Genomic DNA, 25,203 nt, shown 5'->3' on the forward strand with positions numbered 1-25,203 from the left:
CAGTAAATCAAAAAATAGGGGAGAGCCTAACTTATCTCTATAAGCCATCCATTTTCTTTTTAAAAAATATTTTCACAAAGGGCTAATATCCAGAATCTACAACGAACTCAAATAAATTTACAAGAAAAAAACAACCCCATCAAAAAGTGGGCGAAGGATATGAACAGACACTTCTCAAAAGAAGACATTTATGCAGCCAAAAAACACATCAAAAAATGCTCATCATCACTGGCCATCAGAGAAATGCAAATCAAAACCACAATGAGATACCATCTCACACCAGTTAGAATGGCGATCATTAAAAAGTCAGGAAACAACAGGTGCTGGAGAGGATGTGGAGAAATAGGAACACTTTTACACTGTTGGTGGGACTGTAAACTAGTTCAACCATTGTGGAAGTCAGTGTGACGATTCCTCAGGGATCTAGAACTAGAAATACCATTTGACCCAGCCATCCCATTACTGGGTATATACCCAAAGGATTATAAATCATGCTGCTATAAAGACACATGCACACGTATGTTCATTGTGGCACTATTCACAATAGCAAAGACTTGGAACCAACCCAAATGTCCAACAATGATAGACTGGATTAAGAAAATGTGGCACATATACACCATGGAATACTATGCAGCCATAAAAAATGATGAGTTCATGTCCTTTGTAGGGACGTGGATGAAACTGGAAACCATCATTCTCAGCCAACTATCGCAAGGACAAAAAATCAAACACCGCATGTTCTCACTCATAGGTGGGAATTGAACAATGAGAACACATGGACACAGGAAGGGGAACATCACACTTCGGGGACTGTTGTGGGATGGGGGGAGGGGGGAGGGATAGCATTAGGAGATATGCCTAATGCTAAATGACGAGTTAATGGGTACAGCACACCAACATGGCACATGTACACATATGTAACAAACCTGCACATTGTGCACATGTACCCTAAAACTTAAAGTATAATAATAATAAAATTTAAAAATATATATTTTCCTATTTTTTTTTTAATTTGGGGTGTGTGTGTGTGTCTGTGTGTGTGTTCTATAAGCCATCTGATATGGTTTGGCTGTGTCCTCACCCAAATCTCATCTTGAATTATAGTTCGCATAGTCCCAGTGTGTCCTGGGATGGATCCAGCGGGAGGTAATTTAATCATGGGGGTGGTTACACTCATGCTGTTCTCATGTGAGTGAATTCTCATGAGAGCTGATGGTTTTATAAGGGGTTTCCCCCCTTTTACTTGGCATTTCTTGCCATGTGAAGAAGGACATGTTTGCTTCCCCTTCCACCATGATTGTAAGTTTCCCTAGGCCTCCCCAGGCATGCTGAAATGTGAGCCAATTAAACCTCTTTCCTGGCTGGGCATGGTGGCTTATGCCTATAATCCCAGCACTTTGGGAGGCCGAGGCAGGCAGATCACTTGAGGTCAGGAGTTCAGTACCAGCCTGGCCAACATGCTGAAACCCCATCTCTACTAAAAACACAAAAAAATTAGCCGGGTGTGGTGGCAGAGACCTGTAATCCCAGCTACTCAGGAGAGTGAGTCACAAGAATCACTTGAACCTGGGAGTCAGAGGTTGCAGTGAGCCAAGATTACACCACTACACTCCAACCTGGGCGACAGAGTGAGACTCCGTCTCAAACAAACAAACAAAAACAAGCCAGGCATGGTGGCTCATGCCTGTAATCCCAGCTACTTGGGAGGATGAGGCAGGAGAATTGCTTGAACCTGGGAGGTGGAGGTTGCAGCAAGCAGAGATTGCACCACTGCACTCCAGCCTGGTCAACAGAGTAAGATTCCATCTCAAAAAAAAAAAAAAAACAAAACACCCCTTTTTCCTTTATAAATTATCCAGTCTGGGATATATCTTTGTTAGCAGTGAGAGAACAGACTAATACAACACCCATTTTCAATTTTTAAAAAATGCAACTTTGGGAACTTTAGTAAACTTGGATTATTGCAAATGAATAGGACCCAAAGAAATTCTCAGATGTCCTGTGTGTTAGTCTAGTTCTCAGGAAAGCACTTTCTAAGATGAAATTATATGTGCAAAGATTTTATTAGGGGAAATGCTTATATGTAAAGGAAAATAGATTTTAAGACAAAAACAAGAAGAGACAAAGAAGATCATTATATAGTGATAAACGGGACAATTCAGCAAGAGGATATAACGCTTGTAAACATATATGCATCTAACACTGAAGCACCCAGGTATATAAAGCAAATATTATTAGAGCTACAGACAGAGATAGGCCCCAACACAATAATACCTGAAGACTTCAACACTCCGCTTTCAGCACTGGACAGATCTCCCAGACAGAATATCAACTATCGACAAAGAAACATTGCACTTAATCTGCACTATAGAATAAATTAACCTAATAGATATTTACAGAACATTTCATCCAGTGGCTGCAGAATACACATTCTTATCCTCAGCATATGGACCATTTTCAAGGACAGACTATATGTTAGGTCACAAAACAAGTCTTAAAAGATTCAAAAAAATTGAAATAATATGAAGCATCTTCTCAGACCACAATGGAATAAAACTAGAAATCAATAACAAGAGGAGTTTTGGAAACTATACAAACACATGGAAATCGAACAACATGCTCCTGAATGACCAGTGGGCCAATGAAGAAATCAAGAAGGAAATTGAAAAATTTCTTAAAACAAATGATAATGGAAGGACAACATGCCAAAACCTATAGGATATGGTGAAAGCAGTACTAAGAAGGAAATTTATAGCTAAAAGTGTCTACATCAAAAAAGAAAAACTTCAAATAAAAAACCTAATGATGCATCTTAAAGAATTAGAAAAGCAAGAGCAAACAGAGCCCAAAATTAGTAGAAGAAACGAAATAATAAAGATCAGAGCAGAAATAAATGAATTTGAAATGAAGGAAACAATACAAAAGATCAACAAAACAAAAAAAATGGCTACTATGAGCAACTATATGCCAATAAATTGGAAAACCTAGAAGAAATGGATAAATTCCTAGACACATAAAACTTACCAAGATTGAACCATGAAGAAATTCAAAACCTGGACAGACCAGTAAGAAGTAACAAGATCAAATCTGTAATAAAAAATCTCTCAGTAAAGAAAAGCCTGGGACCTGATGGCTTCACTGCTGAATTCTACCAAACATTTATAATGAGAGTAATACCAAGCCTACTCAAACTGTTCCAAAAAATAGAGGAGAAGGGAATACTTCCAAACTCATTGTACAAGGCCAGTATTACCCTGATACCAAAACCAGACAAAGACACATCAAAAAAAAAAAAAAAAAAGAAAGAAAGAAAGAAAGAAAACTACAGGCCAACATATCTGATGAATATTGATGCAAACATTGTTAACAAAATACTTTCAAACCTAATTCAACAATACATTAAAAAGATCATTCATCATGACCAAGTGGGATTTTCCAAGGGATGCAAGGATGATTCAACATATGCAAATCAGTCAATGTGATACATCATGTCAACAGAATGAAATCATATGATCCTTCCAATTAATGCTGAAAAAGCATTTGATAAAGTTCAACATCCCTTCATGATAGAAACTGTCAAAAGACTAAGGATAGAAGGAACATACCTCAATATAATAAAAGCTATATATGACAGACCTACAGCTTGTATCGAACTGAAAGCCTTTCCTCTTAGATCTGGAACCTGAAAAGATGCCCACTTTCACCACTGTTATTCAATATAGTACTGGAAGTCCTAGTTAGAGCAATCAGACAAGAAAAAGAAATAAAGCCATCCAAATTGGAAAGGAAAAAGTCAAATTATCTTTGTGTGCAGATGACATGATCTTACATTTGGAAAAACCTAAAGACTCCACCAAAAAACTATTAGAACTGATAAATTCAGTAAAGTCTCAGGATACAAAATCAACATACAAAAATCAGTAGCATTTCTATATGCCAACAGCAAGCAATCTGAAAAATAAATAAAAAGAAGTAATCCCATTTGCAATAACCACAAATTAAATACCAAGGAATTAACCAAAGAAATAAAAAATCTTGGCCAGGCACGGTGGCTCATGCCTGTAATCCCAGAACTTTGGGAGGCCGAGGCGGGTGGATCACAAGGTCAGGAGATTGAGACCACCCTGGCTAACACGGTGGTGGGCACCTGTAGTCCCAGCTACTTGGGAGGCTGAAGCAGGAGAATGGTGTGAACCCGGGAGGTGGAGCTTGTAGTCCGAGATCATGCCACTGCACTCCAGCCTGGGCAACAGAGTAAGACTCCATCTCAAAAAAAAAAAGAAAAAGAAAAAGAAATAAAAAACCTCTACAATGAAAGCTATAAAACACTGATGAAAGAAATTGAAGAAAACATCAAAAAATAAAAAGATATTCCATGTTCATGGATTGGGAGAATCAATATTGTTAAAATGTCCATATTACCCAAAGCAATCTACAGATTCAATGCAATCTCTAAAATACCAATAACATTCTTCACAGAAACATAAACAATCCTCAAATGTATATGAAAGCACAAAAGACCTAGAGTAGCCAAATCTATCCTGAGCAAAAAGAATAAAATGGGACGAATCACATTACCTGACTTCAAATTATACTACAGAGCTATAGTAACCAAAACAGCATGGCACTGTCATAAAAACACACAGAGAGAACAATGGAACACAACAGAGAATCCAGAAACAAATCCGCATACCTATGGTGAATTCATTTTTGACAAAGCTGCCAAAGAACATACACTGGGAAAAAGAGTCTCTTCAATAAATGGTATTGGGGGAACTGGATATCCACATGCAAAAGAATGAAACTAGACCCCTATCTCTCACCATATGCAAAAATCAAATCAACATGGATTAAAGACTTAAATCTAAGACCTCAAACTATGAAACCACTATAAGAAAACTTTGGGGAAAATCTCCAGGACATTGGTCTGGGCAAAAATTTCTTTATTTTTTTTTTAAAGATTCTTGTTTCCAGTGGGGTTGGAAAAAATTTCTTGAGTAATACTGCATGAATACAAGAAACCAAAGCAAAAATGGGCAAATGGGATCCCATCAAGTTAACAAGATTCTGCACAGCAAAGGAAACCATCAATAAAGTGAAGAGACAATCCACAGAATGGGAGAAAATATTTTCAAATTATCCATCTGACAAGGGATGAATAACTAGAATATATAAGGGGCTCAAACAACTCTATAGAAAAAAATCTAATAATCTGATTATATCTGGTTAAGGCCAGGTGCAGTGGCTCACACCTGTAATCCCAACTTTGGGAGGCTGAGGCAGGTGGATTGCTTAGTCCAGAGTTCCAGACCAGTCTGGGCAATATAGTGAGACCTCTTCTCATAAAAAATAATTTTTTTTTAATTAACAGAGCGTGGTGGCATGCATCCGCAATACTAGCTACTCAGGAGACTGAGGTGGGAGGATCGCTAGAGCCCAGCATAGAGGAGTAGCAGTTGCAGTGAGCCGAGATCGTACCACTGCACTCCAGTCTGGGTGACAGAATAACACCCTGTCTCAAAATAAATAAATAGATATTTAAAAAATAAAAGTGGGCAAAATATTTAGACATTTCTCAAAAAAAGACATAAAAATGGTAAACAGGCATAAGAAGAGGTGCTCAGCATAATTAATCAGAGAAATGCAAATCAAAATTACATGAGATATCATCTCATCCCAGTTAAAATGGCTTTTATGCAGAAGTCAGGCAATAACAAATGCTGGCAACAATGTGGAGAAAAGGGAACCCTTGTACACTATTGGTGGAAATGTAAATTAGTGCAACCACTATGGAGAACAGTTTGGAGGCTCCTCAAAAAACTAAACCTAGAACTACCATACAATCCAGCAATCCAACTACTGTGTATATACCCAAAAGAAAGTAAGTCAACTGTGTGTGGTGGCTCATGCCTGTAATCCCAGCACTTTGGGAGGCTGAGGTGGGCAGATCATGAGGTCAGGAGTTCGAGACCAGCCTGGCCAATATGTGAAACCTTGTCTCTACTAAAAATACAAAAATTAGCCAGGCATGGTGGCCTGCACCTGTAGTCCCAGCTACTCGGGAGGCTGAGGCAGAAAAATTGCTTGAACCTGGGAGGCGGAGGTTACAGTGAGCCGAGATCACACCACTGCACTCCAGCATGGGCAACAGAGTGAGACTCTGTCTCAAAAAAATAAAAGAAAGTAAATCAGTGTATTGTAGAGATATCTGCACTCCCATGTTTGTTGCAGCAGTGTTCACAATAGCTAAGATTTGGAAGCAACCTAAGTGTCCATCAACAGATGAATGGATAAAGAAAATGTGGTACTTATTCATGATGGAGTACTATTCAGTCATTAAAAATAATGAGATTCTGTCATTTGCAGCAACATGAATCAAACTGAAGGTCATTATGTTAAGTGAAATAAACCAGGCACAGAAAGACAAACATCGCATGTTCTCACTGATTTGTGGGATCTAAAAACCAACCAATTGAACTCACGGAGATAGAGAGTAGAAGGATGATTACCAGAGGCTGGGAAGGACAGTGGGGGTTGGGGGAAGGTGGGGAGGGTAATGGGTACCGAAAAACTAGAAAGAATGAATAAGACCTAGTATTTGATAGAACAGGGTAAGTATAGTCAATAATAATTGAATTGTACATTTTAAAATAACTAAAAGTATACTTGGATTGTTTGTAACACAAAGGATAAACGCTTGAGGGGATGGATACCCAACTTTCTATGATGTGATTAGTACACATTATATGCCTGTATCAAAATCCCTCTGTACCCCCTAAATATATACACCTACTATGTACCCACAAATATTAACAAAAAAGAGGAAATAAAAGAAGAAAAAAGTCAGAAGTCTGAACTAGTTCCTTTGGTGTGATAATCTTGCTAACAACTTCTCCATCTTTTATTTTGTGAATAAAAGGAGTAGGAATACTCTAAACAAAGCCTCTTTTATTATTAAGTTCCTTCTCATATTTGGAAAAATCCTTAATTTAACAGTCAGGAATTAGGCAATATCATTAAAGTACTATTTTACATCCTGAAAACAAGGAATTATTTTTACTTTTTATTTAATTTAATTAATTAGTTTATTTATTTGAGATGGAGCCTTGCTCTGTTGCCCAGGCTGGAGTGCAGTGGCGTGATCTCAGCTCACTGCAACCTCTGCTCCCTGGGTTCAAGCGATTCTCCGGCCTCAGCCTCCTGAGTAGCTGGGATTTCAGGCGCACGCCACCATGACTGGCTAATTTTTTTATTTTTAGTAGTGACGGGGTTTTGCCATGTTGGCCAGGCCAGTCTGGAACTCCTGACCTCAGGTGATCCGCCCGCCTCGGCCTCTCAAAGTGTTAGGATTACAGGCGTGAGCCACTGTGCCCAGCCTATTTTTACTTTTTAAAAAATTGAACATATAAATATATTTTGAGGCGTGCTCTTGCTACGTTGCCCAGGCTGGTCACGAACTTCGGGGCTCAAGCAATCTTCCTGCTTCAGTCTCCAAAGCAGATAGGACAACAGGTGTACACCACCGCACCAGGCTCTGAACATTATTTTTAATTCATATGATGCAAAATTCAAAAGGCAAAATAAATTACAAAGGGCAAAAATCTCCTTCCCACCCTGTCTCACAACCAAACAGTTCCTTTCCCCAAAGAAACCAAGGTTACCACTTTATTTTGTCTTTTCAAATACATGTTACACATACACAAGCAAATATGAATATATCTTCCACCTTTTTACACCAATAATAGAGTATATAAATTGTTCACAGCTTCATGGTATTGGATTTTATGGATGTACTATACCTTATTGAATCAGTTCCCTATTAATGGACATTTAAGGTTGTTGTCGATCTAATCTACAAACAATGCTGCAGTTAACAATCTTGTACATACATCGTTTTACATGTGCACGAGTATATGTGAAGGAAAATTTTATTAAAATCGACGAATATTTCCAAAATGCCCCCAATAATATACCAATCTTGCATTCTTCTCTACAATGTGTGAGTCAGGGACAGTTTTAGATCAGGAAGGTATGATATGGAAGATGGGGACACATTGTAAATTTAGAATGCTACCCACTTGGCTATGGTTTTAGTACCCTTAAGAATCAAAGGGCTAGGCGCTGTGGCTGACGCCTGTAATCCCAGCACTTTGGGAGGCCAAGGCGGGTGGATCACGAGGTCAGGAATTCGAGACCAGCCCGGCCAAGATGGCGAAACACCGTCTCTATTAAAAACACATAAATTAGTCGGGCGTGGTGGTGTGCACCTGTACTCCCAGCTACTCGGAGAGGCTGAGGCAGGAGAATTGCTTGAACTCGGGAGGCGGAGGTTGCAGAGATCGCGCCAGTGCACTCCAGCCTGGGCGACAGAGCAAGAGTCCGTCTCAAAAAAAAAAAAAAAAAAAAAAAAGAATCAAAGGGCTCACAGAGGATAATAGTATTACCAAACACAATTTGTCTAGACATTCAGATAAGCTGAACTAATTACGCTTTTTGCCTTTTCAGTCACTAAGATAAGTGCACCAAAATAAATTAGAATTTCCTGAATCAATTAGAATTTCCTTAGAATCAATTCAGTGGTGATGACAGGGCCCATTATGATGCAGAGTATATACTGAGGTCTGTGGATCCTAAGGCTCAGAGGATTCTCGCCGCAGCGTTGTTCGGCCCGAAAAGGCCATTGTGGACAATGGACGTGAATAAATTTGAGTTCTCTGTGGGTTTTCTCGATGTCAAAAAGTTTCTCAGTACCTGGAAGGTAAAACATACTTGCTGCAATCAGATGCTTGGCATATTAAGCGTTGGAATTCTCTCTGCCTGCCCTGCCTAGTGAGCGGTAGGGAGGAACTCAGGCTCAGCCAATCGCCGAGCTGTAGATACATTCCCAGGCTCCCTGCCGGACCCCACAACATCCAGCCTTTTTTTTGTTTTTTCTTTTTTTTCTTTTTTCTTTTTTTTTTTTGAGACGGAGTCTTGCTCTGTCGCCCAGGCTGGAGTACAGAGGCGCGATCTCGGCTTACTGCAACCTCCGCCTCCCGGGTTCACGCCATTCTCCTGCCTCAGCTTCCCGAGTAGCTGGGACTACTGGCGCCCGCCACTACGCCCAGCTAATTTTTTTGTATTTTTAGTGGAGACGGGGTTTCACCGTGTTAGCCAGAATCGATCTCCTGACCTCGTGATCCGCCCGTCTCGGCCTCCCAAAGTGCTGGGATTACAGGCGTGAGCCACCTCGCCCGGCCTTTTTTTTTTTTTTTAAGAGACAGAGTCTCAGTCGGTCGCCCAGCCCGGAGTGCAATGGCGCGATCTCGGCTCAGCAACCTCCGCCTCCCAGGTTCTAGCGATTCTCCTGCATTAGCCTCCTGAGTAGTTGGGATTACAGGCGCGTGCCACAACGCCCGGCTACTTTTTTTGTATTTTCAGTAGAGATAGGGTTTCACCATGTTGGCCAGGCTGGTCTCGAACTCCTGACCTCAAGTCATACACCCGCCTCGGCCTCCCAAAGTGCCGGGATTACAGGCGTGAGCCACCACGCCCGGACATTTTTTTTTTTTTTTTTTTTTTTTTTTTTTTTTTTTTACAGGGTCTCATTCTGTGGCGCAGGCCGGAGTGCAGTGGCGATCCTGGCTCACTGCAACCTCTGCTGCCTGGCTCAAGTGAACCTCCTGTCAGCCTCTCGAGTAGCTGGGACTACAGGCGCGGTGCGGGCTAATTTTTTTTTTTTTTTTTTGTAGAAACGGGGTTTTGCCGTGATCCCCAGGCGGGTCTGGAACTCCGGAGCTCAGGTAATTCGCTCGCCTCGGCCTCCCAAAGTGCCGGAATTATAGGGGTGAGCCACCATTCCCTGCCCACCCGACCTTTTTGTAATTCGGCTTCCTAGCAGCGTACAGAAGCCCCGCGCTAGGGTACAGACAGGTCACGTGACACCACCTCCTCACGTGACGCAGACTCTGGAGCGGGAGGAGGGCGGTGCTCCAGCTGCATTGCGTCATCACGTCGCGCGGCCGCAGGGACCAGACCCGGACGGCTCCAGAGCCTCCAGAGCCTCCGGGTCTGGGCGGCGGTGGCGCTTCGGCTCCTCCTGAGCCGCCTGCTGGCCCCGCGCCCCACTCCATCCCCACAGGCTGGGGACGGGCCCGGTGCGGCTGTGTGGGTTCGGGAGCGGAGGTGAGTTGCGCGGAAGTGATGGCAGTCAGCCCTTCCCTTCCTGTCCGTCAACTCCGGGTTATGGCCCTACCCCCCATCCTTGGTCTCCCTGCAAGGCGGAATGGGAGACGTGCCCGACAGAGGAGGAAGGCTGGCAGTGGGGTGGGGCATCTGGCCTCGGTCGCCCTGTCAACTCTCCCCCTGAACTGCCCCTCTCCGATACCTCCACCTGGCGGTGGCGGCCATATGCCTGGTGGTATTAGGAGGAAGGACTTCGTTTCCTTCTGTAGAATTTAGTATTTCCCGAGTTTACTACCCATTCCCTGCCCCGAATCTCCCGAAGTGGAATCCCTCTATTCAGATGTTAACGAAAGTTCTAGAAAATAGGTCACTTCAGAAGGGTGAGGATGAAGGATATGCTGAGACTTGGAGTGTTGAGGCAGGAATCCCCTAGAAGGAAGACCACTCTGCACCAGGGTACTGTCATTTTGACACGGAAACGATAAAACACCCCCCCGGGCTGTCTTCACAGTAAATGGACATTTGTTCCAGACCTTTTTACACCCCTAGAGTTGCAACTAAGTTGACTTAAGTCTTTTTGAAAAACATATGCTTTGATGAATCACCCGCTTTTCTGTAAAATGGGTCTTGCAGAGTTGTTGGAGGGATTATCTATAGTGCTTATAGAGTAAAATGCCAACTACAAACAGAAGTAGATGAGAATTTAGGATCTCATTTTTCCTGTTGAAAGATTAATTGTGACTTGTGGACTTTTGGAGACCACAGTTTGATTTCCTTCCCCCCGGATCATTTCAGAAAGTTTTGGATTCCAATATCGATTCTTTAACAGTAATGGACATTTACAGATGTAGAGTAGGAATACCCTCTTGTTGAAGAGCTTCAATATCTTAAGCAAGTGTAAGTCCATCGATAACTTGCGTGGTTTCCATTATTCAGTGTAGGTAATGGGTCCTCAATTGAAGTTTCTTTTTTTTTTTTTTTTTTTTGAGACAGAGTCTCGCTCTGTTGCCCAGGCTGGAGTGCAGTGGTGTGATCTCGGCTCACTGCAACCTCCACCTCCTGGGTTCAAGTGATTCTCGGGCCTCAGCCTTCTTGGTAGCTAGGATTATAGGCGCGCATCACCACGCCTGGCTATTTTTTGTATTTTTAGTAGAGACTAGGTTTCACCATGTTGGCCAGGCTGGTCTCAAACTCCTGACCTCAACTGATCACCCACCTCAGCCTCCTAAAGTGCTGGGATTACAGGAGTGAGCTGTTGGGCCCGGCCTGAAGTTTCATTTTAAGAAGAAATCCAGATATGTTTGGAAGTCATCAGACATATCATTTGGATACTTCTTTAGAAAAAAGTTTATTTTTACTGACTGGCCTTTCTTGCTCTAAGTTGAAGTTGAATACACACTTTTTCTTACATTAAATTCTAAACATTTATTGTGCAACTTCTAGGATAGAAAGCATACATATAAAGCAGGATCCTCTTTATATGTATGCTCTAAATACTTATCTACTTAAGGACATTAAATAGTAATGATATAACACCTTTAAGAAATTTTATATTTTCAGTTTATCATTTGAGACAAGAACCTTGTCAAGATTTACAAGACATATACTGTTTATCTCTACTTACATTTCAGCATTGATCATAATAAATGTCAAGTGGTAGGGACACTCCGTGATAGAGGAATTCAGAGGAAGAAGAGAGAGCTTTTACATGGACTAGATAGTGGTTGGTGGTGATGCCAGGCATAGGAGTGCCCTCAACTTGTGTATGTTTGGGTCTGGGGAAGCCTCTTAGGTTCTTAATTTGTAAAGCTAATTAAATATGTTCAGTTTCCCTAGTTCTTTGAATATGCTCATTGTTTTTTTTTCCTCTTGTAGTTGCAGAATCCAAGGACCCATTTTGTTCTTTCTCCGCACTGCTTTATGGGAGGCATTATGGCCCCCAAAGACATAATGACAAATACTCATGCTAAATCCATCCTCAATTCAATGAACTCCCTCAGGAAGAGCAATACCCTCTGTGATGTGACATTGAGAGTAGAGCAGAAAGACTTCCCTGCCCATCGGATTGTGCTGGCTGCCTGTAGTGATTACTTCTGTGCCATGTTCACTAGTGAGGTAAGTGTTAAATTAGCCCTACACAAATGAAACTCCCGTGGAACTCTAGTTGTCTAATTTCACTGAATAAAATAGTGGAAGTTTGATATAATTTTGAATTTTTACAGTGTGATGTTTTGGCAGATTCTGGATAAGATCTACCACTTAGATGACTATGCCTTAGTTTCCTCATCTTTAAATTAGGGATAATAGTAATATGTAACACATGGTTATTAAGGTTGTTGTGAAGATTATTTTATGAAATAACATACGAAGTGCTTAGAATAGTGTAATATGTAGTAAAACACACAAATGTCAGCTATTGGATTTTACTATTTCTTAAATTTGTCTTCCAATTTTTCTCCTTTTTTTGTTTCTAATTTTATTTATTTATTTGTAGAGACAGGGTCTCACTATGTTGCCCACGCTGGTCTTGAACTCCTGGGCTCAAGCAATCCTCCTGCCTTGGCCTCCCAGAGTGGCCACACCTGGCATTACAGGTGTGAGCCACTGCATCCAGCCTTTTCTCCTTCTAAAGTTTAAAAATGTTTAAGTGAATACCAGAGGGATAAGGAGGAAGGAAGGAGAGAGGAGTAGGATTCAAACCGCATCCCACTCCTCCTAACAATATGTGAAGAAAATCAGTGTAAATTTTAGGATAACTTCAAATGAAAGGAAGAAGAGTTTTTAATGAATAGCTGTACAGGCGTAGAGCGTAGAACCTGAAAAAGGATGTTAACTCATAAGCACTTAACAAAGGGAATTAGGAAAAGGTTGGCTTGAGAGAATACAGGTAGTGCTCACAAAGTATTAAGAAACACTACTTAGTAATTGCCTGACAAAATACTTGAAATGTAGAGTAAGGCTGTTGAATATATTGTGTTGAATATTCTTAGAAAGCTGAACAGAAAATAACATTGCAAATCTTTGTTTTTCAAGATCCCAAGTCTCATTTTAAGAGCAGATTTAAATAAATTATCTTGATTTATTTTTTCAAAGCTCAGTTGTGGGTGCACCACTGTTTATTATATAATTTACACTTACATGTATGCCTGAAATATTTCATTATGAAAACACTGTTTTAAAAGTCTTTTTAAGCACAAGTTTTTTGTTTGTTTGTTTGTTTTTTGTTTTTTTAGTTCTATCGTCTTAGTGTAGATATTGCTGCTGGATCAGAATGGGAGAGGCGTATTCTATGATGGTAATAACTACCTTTTATGGGCCAGGTACTGTGCTAGTAATTGTTGTGCATATCTGACTCACCCTAGGGGTAGGTATTACCATCTCATTTTACAAATGAAGGAATAGGGTTTCAGATATTAAATCACTTGCCCAAAGTCCCATGGCTTGTAAGTGCTAGAGGTGGGATTTCATTTTATATTTTCCAACTCTAAAGCCTGAACAGTTTGTAACTCTTGTGCCGCCTTAGCCTCCGAAGTATGAATTTTATATACTACAATCTAATTTTAAAACTGGTATAGTTAAAAATACTATGAGCCAATGCTCAGTCACATGGCTAGTAGGGAAAACAGGAACCTGACAGGTCATTCCAACTAATTCAGGCTAATTTTTAAATAAACTTGTGTGATATACCAAAGCAAATCCCTGTCCTCTACTGTTCTCCATGAGATATACCCAAGATCATCAGAAGCATTTGGAATTTAACTGGGTAAAGAGAGTGTCACCCAGCAGCTGCTGAGCAAGAAATGAACTAGAACTGCTGATTGCTAATTATATATTGTGCATCCTATTTTTTGTCAGCTTGAAAATAGTGTCTTTACTCTTTTGTTATTTGGAAATTAATTCTTTTTTTCTCATCAGTGATGATTTCTTTCTTTAAAAACTGACATTAGGCAAGGAAATGCTAGATGGTTTTGTCTTTATTTTTGAGAGTAATTGTTTAAAGGAGAGAGTCCAGAGACCTGGATTCTAGGCTTAGTTCTCTTAGCAATTCTGTATAAACCCTGGGAACCATCTAACTTCACTGGGTTGATCTGTAAAATAAAGTAGTTGAACTGGATGGTTTCCTTGTTCTCTTCAGCCATGAAATGCTCCTCAAATGTCATCTGATTGAAAGATCACAAGACTGAGGCAAGAGGACCTGGGTTTTGTCTCTCTCTCTCTTTTTTTTTTTTCCTGAAATACTTTAATAAGAATGATATCTGTCTCTTACTAGCTAAGTGACTGGTTAAGTCTTGGATCTTCAGCCGGGCGTGGTGGCTCACGCCTGTAATCCCAGCACTTTGGGAGGCCGAAGCAGGTGGATCACGAGGTCAGGAGATCAAGACCATCCTGGCTAACACGGTGAAACCCCGTCTCTACTAAAAATACAAAAAATTAGCCGTGCGTGGTGGCGGGCGCCTGTAGTCCCAGCCACTCGGGAGGCTGAGGCAGGAGAATGGCGTGAACCCGGGAGGCGGAGCTGGCAGTGAGCCCAGATCACGCCACTGCATCCAGCCTGGGCGACAGAGCGAGACTCTGTCTCAAAAAAAAAAAAAAAGTCTTGGATCTTCTTTGATCTTTAGACCCTTTATCTCTCTCTCTCTCTTTTTTTTTTTTTTCTTGACGCCTGGCTAATTTTTTGTATTTTTAGTGGAGACGGGGTTTCACCATGTTAGCCAGGATGGTCTCAATCCCCTGACCTTGTGATCCACCCACCTCGGCCTCCCAAAGTGCTGGGATTACAGGCTTGAGCCACGTGCCCGGCCCCCCTTTATCTCTTAAATAGTAATAATATCAGACCTAACTACCTTACCAGGTTGCTGTGAGAATCAGATGAAATAGTAGTAAATGAGAAGCATGCTGAAAAATTCTAAAGCAAAATATAAATGTAAAATGTATAATTGCTCTAAGTTCTTACAAAGTGAAATTGTTTCCATATTTAAACTATTTGATGGAAATGTAGTTTATTGAATGAGAAATTTCTGGAATACATGTACTTACATATTTCAGTATCATAATTATTAAATGCATTTAATGTGTTGGGATAGTAATTGTTTATGAATATTAGTACTGTATTAAATGTTAATAAAACCTAATATGTTTCTTCAAAATAATGTGCTAGTGACTCTTTTAGTGTTAGGGATTGATTTTGTTCTTGGCTTTGGTAGAGAGTGCTTTTTGGTTATTCTCTGGCCGATGGAGAAATAAAAAACGTTAAAGCCATTTAGTTAATAATGGAGATGCACCAGAGTTTTTTAAGTAAAATGAATTTCTAAACTAAGATTAAGATCTAGTAAAATTTTCATAAGGTATTTTCAGATAGTTTCCTGTAAAATTGAAGATTTCTTCTCTTAGCTAAACAGTTTTCTATGATTATCTGGCCTCATCAGTACTCATAGCTTCAAGAAGATATACTACTAACAATTTAGACTAAATATACTGCTAACAATTCAGTTAGTCTAACCCAATATTTTGAAAAAGTAACAAATAGTTTATTGGTATTCAGATGATGTTACATAAGAAAGTCCCTTAGGATGACCTGCATGTTCTTTTTCATCATTACTAAATGCAGTCTAAGGGCCGGGCATGGTGGCTCACGCCTGTAATCCCAGCATTTTGAGAGGCTGAGGTGGGCGGATCACTTGAGGTCAGGAGTTCAAGACCAGCCTGGCCAACATGGTGAAACCCCATCTCTACTAAAAACACAAAAATTAGCCAGGCATGGTGGCATGTGCCTGTAGTCCCAGCTACTCAGGCGGCTGAGGCAGGAGAATCGCTTGAACCTGGGAGGTGGAGCTTGAAGTGAGCCAAGATTACGCCACTGCACTCCCGCCTGGGCAACAGAGCAAGAGTGTGTCAAAAAAAAAAAAAAATAGCTGGTTGTGGTGGTGTACTCCTGTAATCCCAGCTACTTGGGAGGCTGAGGCACGAGAAACACTTGAACCTGGGAGGCAGAGGTTGCAGTGAGCCGAGATCACACCACTGCACTCCAGCCTGGGGAACAGAGCAAGACCCTATCTCAAAAAAGGGAAAAAAAAGGTAGTCTAAGGACAGATGATAGGAACTAGGTAATCCTGGAGAGACTGGAGTTATAACCCACAGGGTCCTCTGCAAACATGAAATTTCTTTGAAATTTTGTGTCTTATCTTAAAAGTTCACGGACCAGTGTTATGTTCATGGAACTTTTGCATTCTATTCTGAAAATACATCTGTATTTTAATATGAAATAGATTTTTAAAGTTATTCACTGGCAAAATTACTATTCCAGGAAGGTGTTACCTATTACTTATTCCTGGCGTATAGATAACTACCCACTTCATTTGGAAAGCTACAGATAATGTGCCATATTTGCTTTATTAAAATCCAACAAAATTGGCTGGGTGCGGTGGCTCACGCCTGTAATCCCAGCACTTTGGGAGGCTGAGGCAGGCGGATCACGAGGTGAGATTGAGACCATCCTGGCTAACACGGTGAAACCCCGTCTCTACTAAAAGTACAAAAAATTAGCCAGGCATGGTGGCGGGCGCCTGTAGTCCAAACTACTCGGGAGGCTGAGCCAGGAGAATGGCATGAACCCAGGAGGCGGAGCTTGCAGTGAGCCGAGATGGTGCCTCTGCGCTCCAGCCTGGGAAACAATGCAAGATTCCGTCTCAAAAAAAAAAAAAAAAAAAAAAAAAATCCAACAAAATAGAGCATAATTTTATTTTTTTATTTTCTTACCTTTTTTTTTTTTTTAAATGGAGTCTCACTCTGGTGCCCAGGCTGGAGTGCAGTGGCACAATCTTGGCTCTCTGCAACCTCCGCCTCCTGGGTTGAAGCAATTCTCCTGCCTCAGCCTCCTGAGTAGCTGGGACTACAGGCATGTGCCACCATGCCCGACTAATTTTTGTATTTCTAGTGGAGATGGGGTTTCACTGTGTTGGCCAGGCTGATCTTGAATTCCTGACCTCAGGTGATTTGCCTGCCTTGGCCTCTCAAAGTGCTGGGATTACAAGCATGAGCCACCACGCCTGGCCTGTAATTTTTAAAGATAAATGTTCAATTAATATTATTAACATCTCTAAGCTCTTAGATATGAGATTCTGCCTTTATCTTGTGGAATTATAACCATCATTCTTTTATACCTTTTGAATTTTCAGCTCTCAGAGAAGGGGAAACCTTATGTTGACATCCAAGGTTTGACTGCCTCTACCATGGAAATTTTATTGGACTTTGTGTACACAGAAACAGTACATGTGACAGTGGAGAATGTACAAGAACTGCTTCCTGCAGCCTGTCTGCTTCAGTTGAAAGGTACAGACATTAAAACTTGCTACTGTTTATGTCAAAATAGCCCTGGAAAGGTTGAAAATTAATAGTGTAAACTTAATCATGAACATTTTGGAGACAAACTATGGATGTTCACGTTTACTGGCCATGGCTTTTGTCTTATTGAGCAATAAGAGATAAGATGTCAATAGCACTATAAAGGAACTTCTCCAGATATGAGTATTTGGCTCTATAAAAGACAGCATTTGCACCTTTTCTGTTTTTAAAAAAAAATGGAGGAAGGAGAAATTATGTGTTTTCTTACATACATGTATGTAACACACCTACAAGGAAATATCATAAAAAAGTGATACTATACGTAGCCTACATGGATACTCTTTATCTATCTGGCCATTAAGTGGTAGTATTTCATTAAGATAAATGAAATTTAAATTGATGCACAAAATATTAAAGTATGATGTTTTCACAGGATTACAGGTGGTTTGTTTTCCCTTACAATTCCCAGGTTTTTTGTTTTGTTTTTGAGACAGAGTCTCACTCTGTCACCCAGATTAGAGCACAGTGGTGCAATCACAGCTCACTGTATCCTTGAATTCTTGGGCTCAAGCAATTCTCACACCTCAGCCTCCTGAGTAGCTGGGACCACAGGTGCATGCCACCACACCCAGCTAATTAAAACAAATTTTTTTGTGTGTGGAGATGAGTTCTCTCTATGTTGCTCAGGCTGGTCTCAAGCTCGTGGGCTCGAGTGATCCTCCCACCTTGCCTCCCAGATTGCTGGAATTATAGGCACGAGCCACCGTTCCTGGTCCCCAGTTTTTCTTTTTTAACATTCAGTTATGTTTTCAGTTTTTATATATACATAATTGATACACTTTTAGTTTTTAATACATGATTTAAACAGTGTGAAGCTTTTGCATTAGTGCATAGCCATAACATTAAAATACTCTGAACTTTTCAATTAGATAAATATGAGATTTGTTATTACTATCTTCTTCTTTTCTTTCACTCTAGTCTTTTAGTAAGTTTTCATGTAGAGTAGAAAATGGATACATTATGCTGAATTCGTAATTGGTTTTATAGTTTGATTCCCAAGAGTTTTATAGGCATTTTTGTTGAATTGTGCCAGGTCTCTGGATGTGATTCATCTTGCAATACTCATTTTAAAGATTAAGCAGAGACAGGTGTAAAGGTCTTGGTGAAAGTGGCACAGTACATAAGCCAGAAATAGAGTTTAAGTTCCTTAAGCATAGAATTTCTAATCTGTTTCTTAGGTGTTGAAACAAGGGTTCATCTGATAACATGTAGAGAAGATGCTGAGATACAAGAATATAGCCTAGATCACACCTGTCCAACTATTCTAAAGTGTTTGCTGCCTGTGTCTGTCCTAGGTGTGAAACAAGCCTGCTGTGAGTTCTTAGAAAGTCAGTTGGACCCTTCTAATTGCCTGGGTATTAGGGATTTTGCTGAAACCCACAATTGTGTTGACCTGATGCAAGCAGCTGAGGTTTTTAGCCAGAAGCATTTTCCTGAAGTGGTACAGCATGAAGAGTTCATTCTTCTGAGTCAAGGAGAGGTGGAAAAGCTAATCAAGTGTGATGAAATTCAGGTACGGATTTGTCTTGATGTTATGGTTTCTTCAAGATTGGGCAATTACAAAACTTGCAAATAGGATGCAGTTACTTACCATCAGGGCTTCATAATCAAGTTTGCATTTTGGCTCAAAGATTTCATTAACCCCTCCTGTACCAAATTTATTTGCATTTTTATGGAGAGGGAGTTTGCCACTTTCTTCAATTAGATATATGATCCCAGTGGGTAAGAATCACTATTAAACAGAGTATAGAATAAGCAGAAATTGGAAGTAAAGTAGGTATCTGTAGACCACTTCTCTATTACCCATTCACTCATTTCACAAACATTTATTGAGAATATCTACTATGTAGCACTTACTATGCCAGGTGCTACAGATCCCCAAGTGGGTAAATATAGTTCTTGCTTTCAGAAAATTCACAACCTGCTAGTAGAGACAGAGATATAGACCAAAAAAATGTTATAAAGAGGATAATGAGAATAGTGAGCCTATACAAAGTAAGGACATTACATAGAAGAAAGAAGAATAAATCTTTGCTCAGGAGTGGATCAGAAATGAAGAGACAAAAGTTTGGAAGTGAGGATCTACAGAAGCAGGAGCCAAATCATAACTGTCTTGTGAGGATGCAGCGGATGAAAGGGAGGGACACATGAACTGGATGTTAAAGGAATAGTAGGCCAGGTGCAGTGGCCTATGCCTGTAATCCCAGCACTTTGGGAGGCTGAGGCAGGAGAACTGCTTGTGTCCAGGAGTTTTATACTAGCCTGGGCAACATGGCAAAACCCTGTCTCTACAAAAAAATAAAATTAACCTGGCATGGTGGTGAGCACCTGTGGTCCCAGCTACTTGAGAGGCTGAGGTGGGAGGATCTCTGGAGCCTGGGAGTTTGAGGCTGCAGTGAGCCATGATCGCACCACTGCACTCTAGCCTAGGCAACAGAGGGAGACCCTGTCTCTTGCGGGGGAAGAAGGAATAATACTTCACCTACCAGGGGGATACTGCCTGTGCCAGGCAGGCATTCAGTGACTTAACCTACACAGAAGAAAAGTCAATCCTAATTCTAAATCAGAGTACCAGTAGCAGAGTTTTTATTGCATATAGGTTTGTAGTTAGGCTAAGAATTGGAGTGAGAAGTCCAATATAGTTATTAGATGTCTTTGAAGCCCATAGTATTGATCTCCAGTGGCCCAATTCTTTAATTTTTTTTTTTTCTTTTGAGATGGTCTCGCTCTGTCACCCAGGCTGGAGTGCAGTGGTGCAATTATGGCTCACTGCAGCCTGGATGTCTGAGCTCAAGCAGCTCTCCCACCTCATCCTCCTGTGTACCTGGAACTGCATATCACCACACCGGGCTAATTTTTTAAAATTTTTGTTGAGATGGGGTCTCGCTGTGTTGCCCAGGCTGGTCTTGAACTGCTAGGCTCAAGCAATGCTAGGCTCAGGCAATACCATTTAAAGAAAGCCTCTAATATACTTCCATAAACTAAATGATTACTCTCTCCTGATTTATTTTGTTAAAACTAGGATATTTGGGTAATATAATAACATGTCTTAAGTATACTTCTTCCAGGCTGGAGTGCAGTGGTGTGATCTCAGCTCACTGTAACCTTCACCTTCTGGGTTCAAGTGATTCTCCTGCCTTGGCCTCCCAAGTAGCTGGGACTACAGGCGCCCACCACTACACCAGCTAATTTTTGTATTTTTAGCAGAGACGGAGTTTCACTATTGTGGCCAGGCTGCTCTGGAACTCCTGACATCAGGTGATCCACCCACTTCGGCCTCCTAAAATGCTGAGATTATAAGTGTGAGCCACTGCTCCTGGCCTTAAGTATATTTCTTATCAAATTTTAGCCAAGTGTTTCTTTACACCTTTCTCTAGTGACTGTTCTGAGGGAAAATGGATTAGAGCACATTGGTCACATTGGTTCCAACTGTAGAGGAATTATTTTCCAGCCTGACATACTGGGCTCTGTATCAGCCCAGAGAAGCTGCTGTTGCAAATGCTATTGAGTCAAGAATTTGCTAAAATCTTAGTTCTCAGCCTCTTAGTGTGGGACATTGTATCCTTGTGCTGAAGTGGCAGGCATAGCCAAAAAACATATTCATCAGACTTGGAAACTGGCAATTCACTAGAATATCTTGATTTTTCTTGATTTGTACACATATTGGAAAATACAATGAATAGAATGAGCACTACAGATTTGACGTTCACTACATATAATAGCTAATACTTATTCAGCATTTACTGTTGGTTCACTTACTAAATACTTGTTGAACACTTACTGTGTGCCCAGAACATTTCCATGTGCTGCAGATCAAATTATGAACAAAACAAAAATCCCTGTCCACTGGAGCTTCCATTCTAGTGGCACCATTCTTGGTATTTTTATCTAATTTAATTCTCACATCTTCATTTTTCACAGGAGGAAAGTGAAGATTGGAGTTTAACCATCATACCACCACTAGTAAGTGGTAGAGCCAGGTTTCAAATTCGAGTAGTCTGGCTCCAGAGTCTCTTCTCTTAATCACTCAACTATGAGCTCGTCATGTTTTCAGTTTGTTTCTAATTGTCCAAATCAGGAAATAATCATAGAAGTCATTTCTTTTGGAACTATACAGGCTTTGGAATAAAACTGGATGGGGCAGAGAGAACAAATAACTAACCTTATTTAGAAGCTTAAATGAAAAACAGCTTGAGAACTCTTATGTATAGTTTTTTTTTAAGTGTGTGTCAAGACTGCCCTTTGCTTTTTTTCTGGAAAGAAAGCAAGTGACATATATTTTTCTGTTCCCTATACCAGCCAGAAATAGGAACCAGATGTCTGACTCCCAGTTGCTATTGCTCCCTCTTATTAAATAAAATAATAGTACTTAAAACAATGGGAAGCAGGATGTCATATTGGTTAAAACAGCATGGGTTTTAGAGTCCAACTGGGATTTAGTCTTGGCTGGGTGGCATGTGTTACCTAACCACTAATTTTCAGTTTCCTCTTCTATAGAATGTAGATATTAGTGCTGAGTACACAGGACTGTTCTGAGCATAAAATAAGAACGCCAGTACCTAATACTCAAGAGAATTCTTTGTGAAAATCTATTGTGGAGAAAATCTATTTTTCTCTGTAGTGAGGCATTAATGTTTGGGTTTTTTCTTCCCTGTTACCTGTTTTTCTGCAATTCTAATTTATTCTATCTTCTGCTCATGATTGTCTGCTCATGGCTGGTCTGAGGGCAGTGGTGTTTACAACTGTTGACCACAATCAGTTACAGATTTCTTTGTTCTTGCTCCACACCTGCTGCTTCATTTGATTAGTCTTTTTTTTTTTTTTTTAGACGGAGTTTCGCTCTTGTCGCCCAGGCTGGAGTGCAATGGCACGATCTCGGCTCACCGCAATCTCTGCCTCCTGGGTTCAAACGATTCTCCTGCCTCAGCCTCCCAAGTAGCTGGGACTACAGGCGTGCGCACCACACCCGGCTAATTTTTGTATTTTTAGTAGAGACTGGGTTTCACCATCTTGGCCAGGCTCGTCTCAAACTCCTGACCTCGTGATCCACCCGCCTCGGCCTCCCAAAGTGCTGAGATTACAGGCGTGAGCCACCACGCCCAGCCCATTTGATTAGTCTTAAAAAAACAAACTAAAAAACCTCTGCTCATGATTGAAAAACTCCATCTTTAAATTGATATACCTAATTTAACCTAGAATGTGTCAGAGTCTAGCATGTATCTGCTTAAAACTATTTGCCAATCATATAAAAGTTTTAAGTTAAGATCAAGGGCATCTTCTGTACCCTCCCCTGCATCTTATCCAACAATTGCCTGGGTTAGTTTAACTTCCCAAGTATTTCTCCAGTGGCTCACCACTGCCACAACTATAGTCCAGTAAGCACCGTCACCTTTTGCCTAATGTACCAGAGCAGCATCTAACCTCTTCTAGCTCTTGGCCCTTTAAACTGTTCTACCCACAATAGCCAGGATAATCTTTACAAAACATCAATATGATCATATCACTAGCCTGCTTGAAACCTTCGGATGATTTCAAGTTGCTCTGAGAGTCAAATCCAGTATTCTAATGCTCTCTGTATCTGGCCCTTGCTTAACTCTCCAGCTTCATATTTTACTCCTCTATCACCCTCATTCACTCTGCTACACTAGCCTTCTAGTCATTTCCTCAAGCTGCCAGTTCTTTTTTGCTGTAGAACAGAGCTGTTCAATAGTACATTCTATGAAGATGGAAGTACTCTATATCTATAGTGTCTGGTTTGCTCCCGCTAGCCCCGTGTTGCTGTTGGGCACTTGAAATGTGGCTAATGCAACTGAGAAGCTGATTTTTAATTTAGTTTTAATTACGGTGAATGTAAATAGCCACGCGTGGGTAGTGTATTGGACAATGCATTTCTAGTGCTTTTGAGTGTGCTCTTCTGTCTGCCTCGGAGTACTCTCTTACTCCCCCTGGCTAACTGCTACTCATCCATCAGATTTCAATTTGTTGCTTCTTCAGGGAGGCCTTCCCTGCCTCACCAATCTAAACTAGGAAATCTCATGTTGTTCTGTCTCATAGCCCCAGTACCTTTCCTATGTAGTATGCAATAATAGTGAGATTGTTCATTTTTCTGATTTAGCAGTTTGACTCCCCATTTAAGAGCAAGGATCATATCTGATTTGTTCACCATATCTGATTTGTTCACCATTGTGTAATCAGTTTCCAGGACAGTGCCTGGCAGTTAAGAGTGGGGTTCAGTAACGCCCTCAAATGAATGAACTTTGTGAAACATCTGCATTTTTAGAGTATCACACTTCTTAGGAAAAGTTTTTTTTATCTATTCACAGTGACACTCTGAAAGGTATCTCCCAGAATATGTACTCTGTAGGGGCTGGTAGAAGGGGCACAGGACCTGTATTCAGGTGTCTGTCTTTGGGAAGTCCTAGGTGTTATTATATACCTAGGTCCTTCCAATGATGTAGTGTAGGTTTTTTTAGAGTGTATCTCACATTATCTAATTGGTCATATGTATGCTTAGACCTAAGTTCCCCAGATGATTAATTAGATATATCTTCTCAAATAGCATAGTGCCTAATACACAGTAGTTCCTTGAAGGCTAATTGATAATGCTTTTCTTTCTTGTTTTTTTTTTAAGACATTTATTCAGCATCACCGTCAGACTATTACATTTAGCAATCAACAGCATGGGTGCCAAAAAAAAAAAATCTGCATTAAAACCCTTTGTTGGAATGCCTTACGCTTTCCACAGAACAGAAACTAAAATAACCTGTTACACAATTAGTCACAAATACAGTCCTCGAGTTTTTTGCCCATACACATGAGTATTTGTCTAAAACATGTCTCCTTTGTAGCAGTTAGGCCCTGCCACCACTGTGCTTGGCTGAGTTCACAAATCTGTTGTAACCTGTAGCTTCCCTGTCACTTCTCTGGCTCTCCTCTCCAGCTAAGCTTTGTTTCCTAATTAAAATCTTCTGCCACTGCCATAGTTACTGCTGCTACTGAAACCACCATAGCCACCTTGGTTTCGTGGTTTGGCAGAGTGTTGGCCTCCACCACCATAGGGGCCCAGAGCTTCTGCCTGCAAAGTTTCCTCCCTTCATGGGTCCAAAATTTGAAGACTGATTATTGTAGTTGCCAAAATCACTGTAGCTTCCACCACCTCCAAAATCGCTTCAATCATTACCAAATCCACTATCGCCATCCTCACTGCCGCCATATCCACCACCACCACAGCTGTCATCCCAACCGAAACCACCTCCACGACCAAACCAAAGTTTCCAGAACCACTTCGACTTCTTTGGCTGGATGAAGCACTAGCCATCTCTTACTTTGACAGGGCTTTCCTAACTTCACAGTTATGGCCATTCGTAGGATGGTATTTCTGAATGGCAGTCTTATTCACAGAGTCATGGTCATCAAAGGTTACAAAGGCAAAGCCCCTTTTCTTGCCACTGCCTCAGTCAGTCATGATTTCAATCACTTCCATTTTTCCAAACTGTTCAAATTATCTCTTAGGTGATGTTCTTCAGTGTCTTCTTTAATGCTGCCAACAAATATCTTTTTCACAGTTAAGTGGGCACCTGGTCTTTGAGAATCTTCTCTTGAAACAGCTCTCTTTGGTTCTCCAACTCTTCCATCTAC

General features: G+C 40.8%; 1 protein-coding gene across 2 annotated transcripts in view; it reads left to right on the top strand.

Annotated features, from left to right (window-relative positions):
- Positions 1–8,670: 8,670 nt before the first annotated feature.
- Positions 8,671–25,203, top strand: part of KLHL12 (kelch like family member 12) — a 37,448-nt gene continuing 20,915 nt past the window's right edge. The window contains exons 1-4 of one of the 2 annotated variants that reach the window (XM_003823004.5): positions 8,671–10,164; positions 12,040–12,279; positions 17,340–17,493; positions 18,861–19,078. In XM_003823004.5, the coding sequence (XP_003823052.1) occupies positions 12,085–12,279; positions 17,340–17,493; positions 18,861–19,078 (567 nt within the window). In that variant the 5' untranslated portion in view covers positions 8,671–10,164; positions 12,040–12,084. The remainder of the gene's footprint in view (positions 10,165–12,039; positions 12,280–17,339; positions 17,494–18,860; positions 19,079–25,203) is intronic. The other variant, XM_063601337.1, reaches the window with a different exon arrangement.

The sequence above is a fragment of the Pan paniscus genome, chromosome 1 (genome assembly GCF_029289425.2).
Source record: "Pan paniscus chromosome 1, NHGRI_mPanPan1-v2.0_pri, whole genome shotgun sequence".
Lineage (NCBI taxonomy): Eukaryota > Metazoa > Chordata > Mammalia > Primates > Hominidae > Pan > Pan paniscus.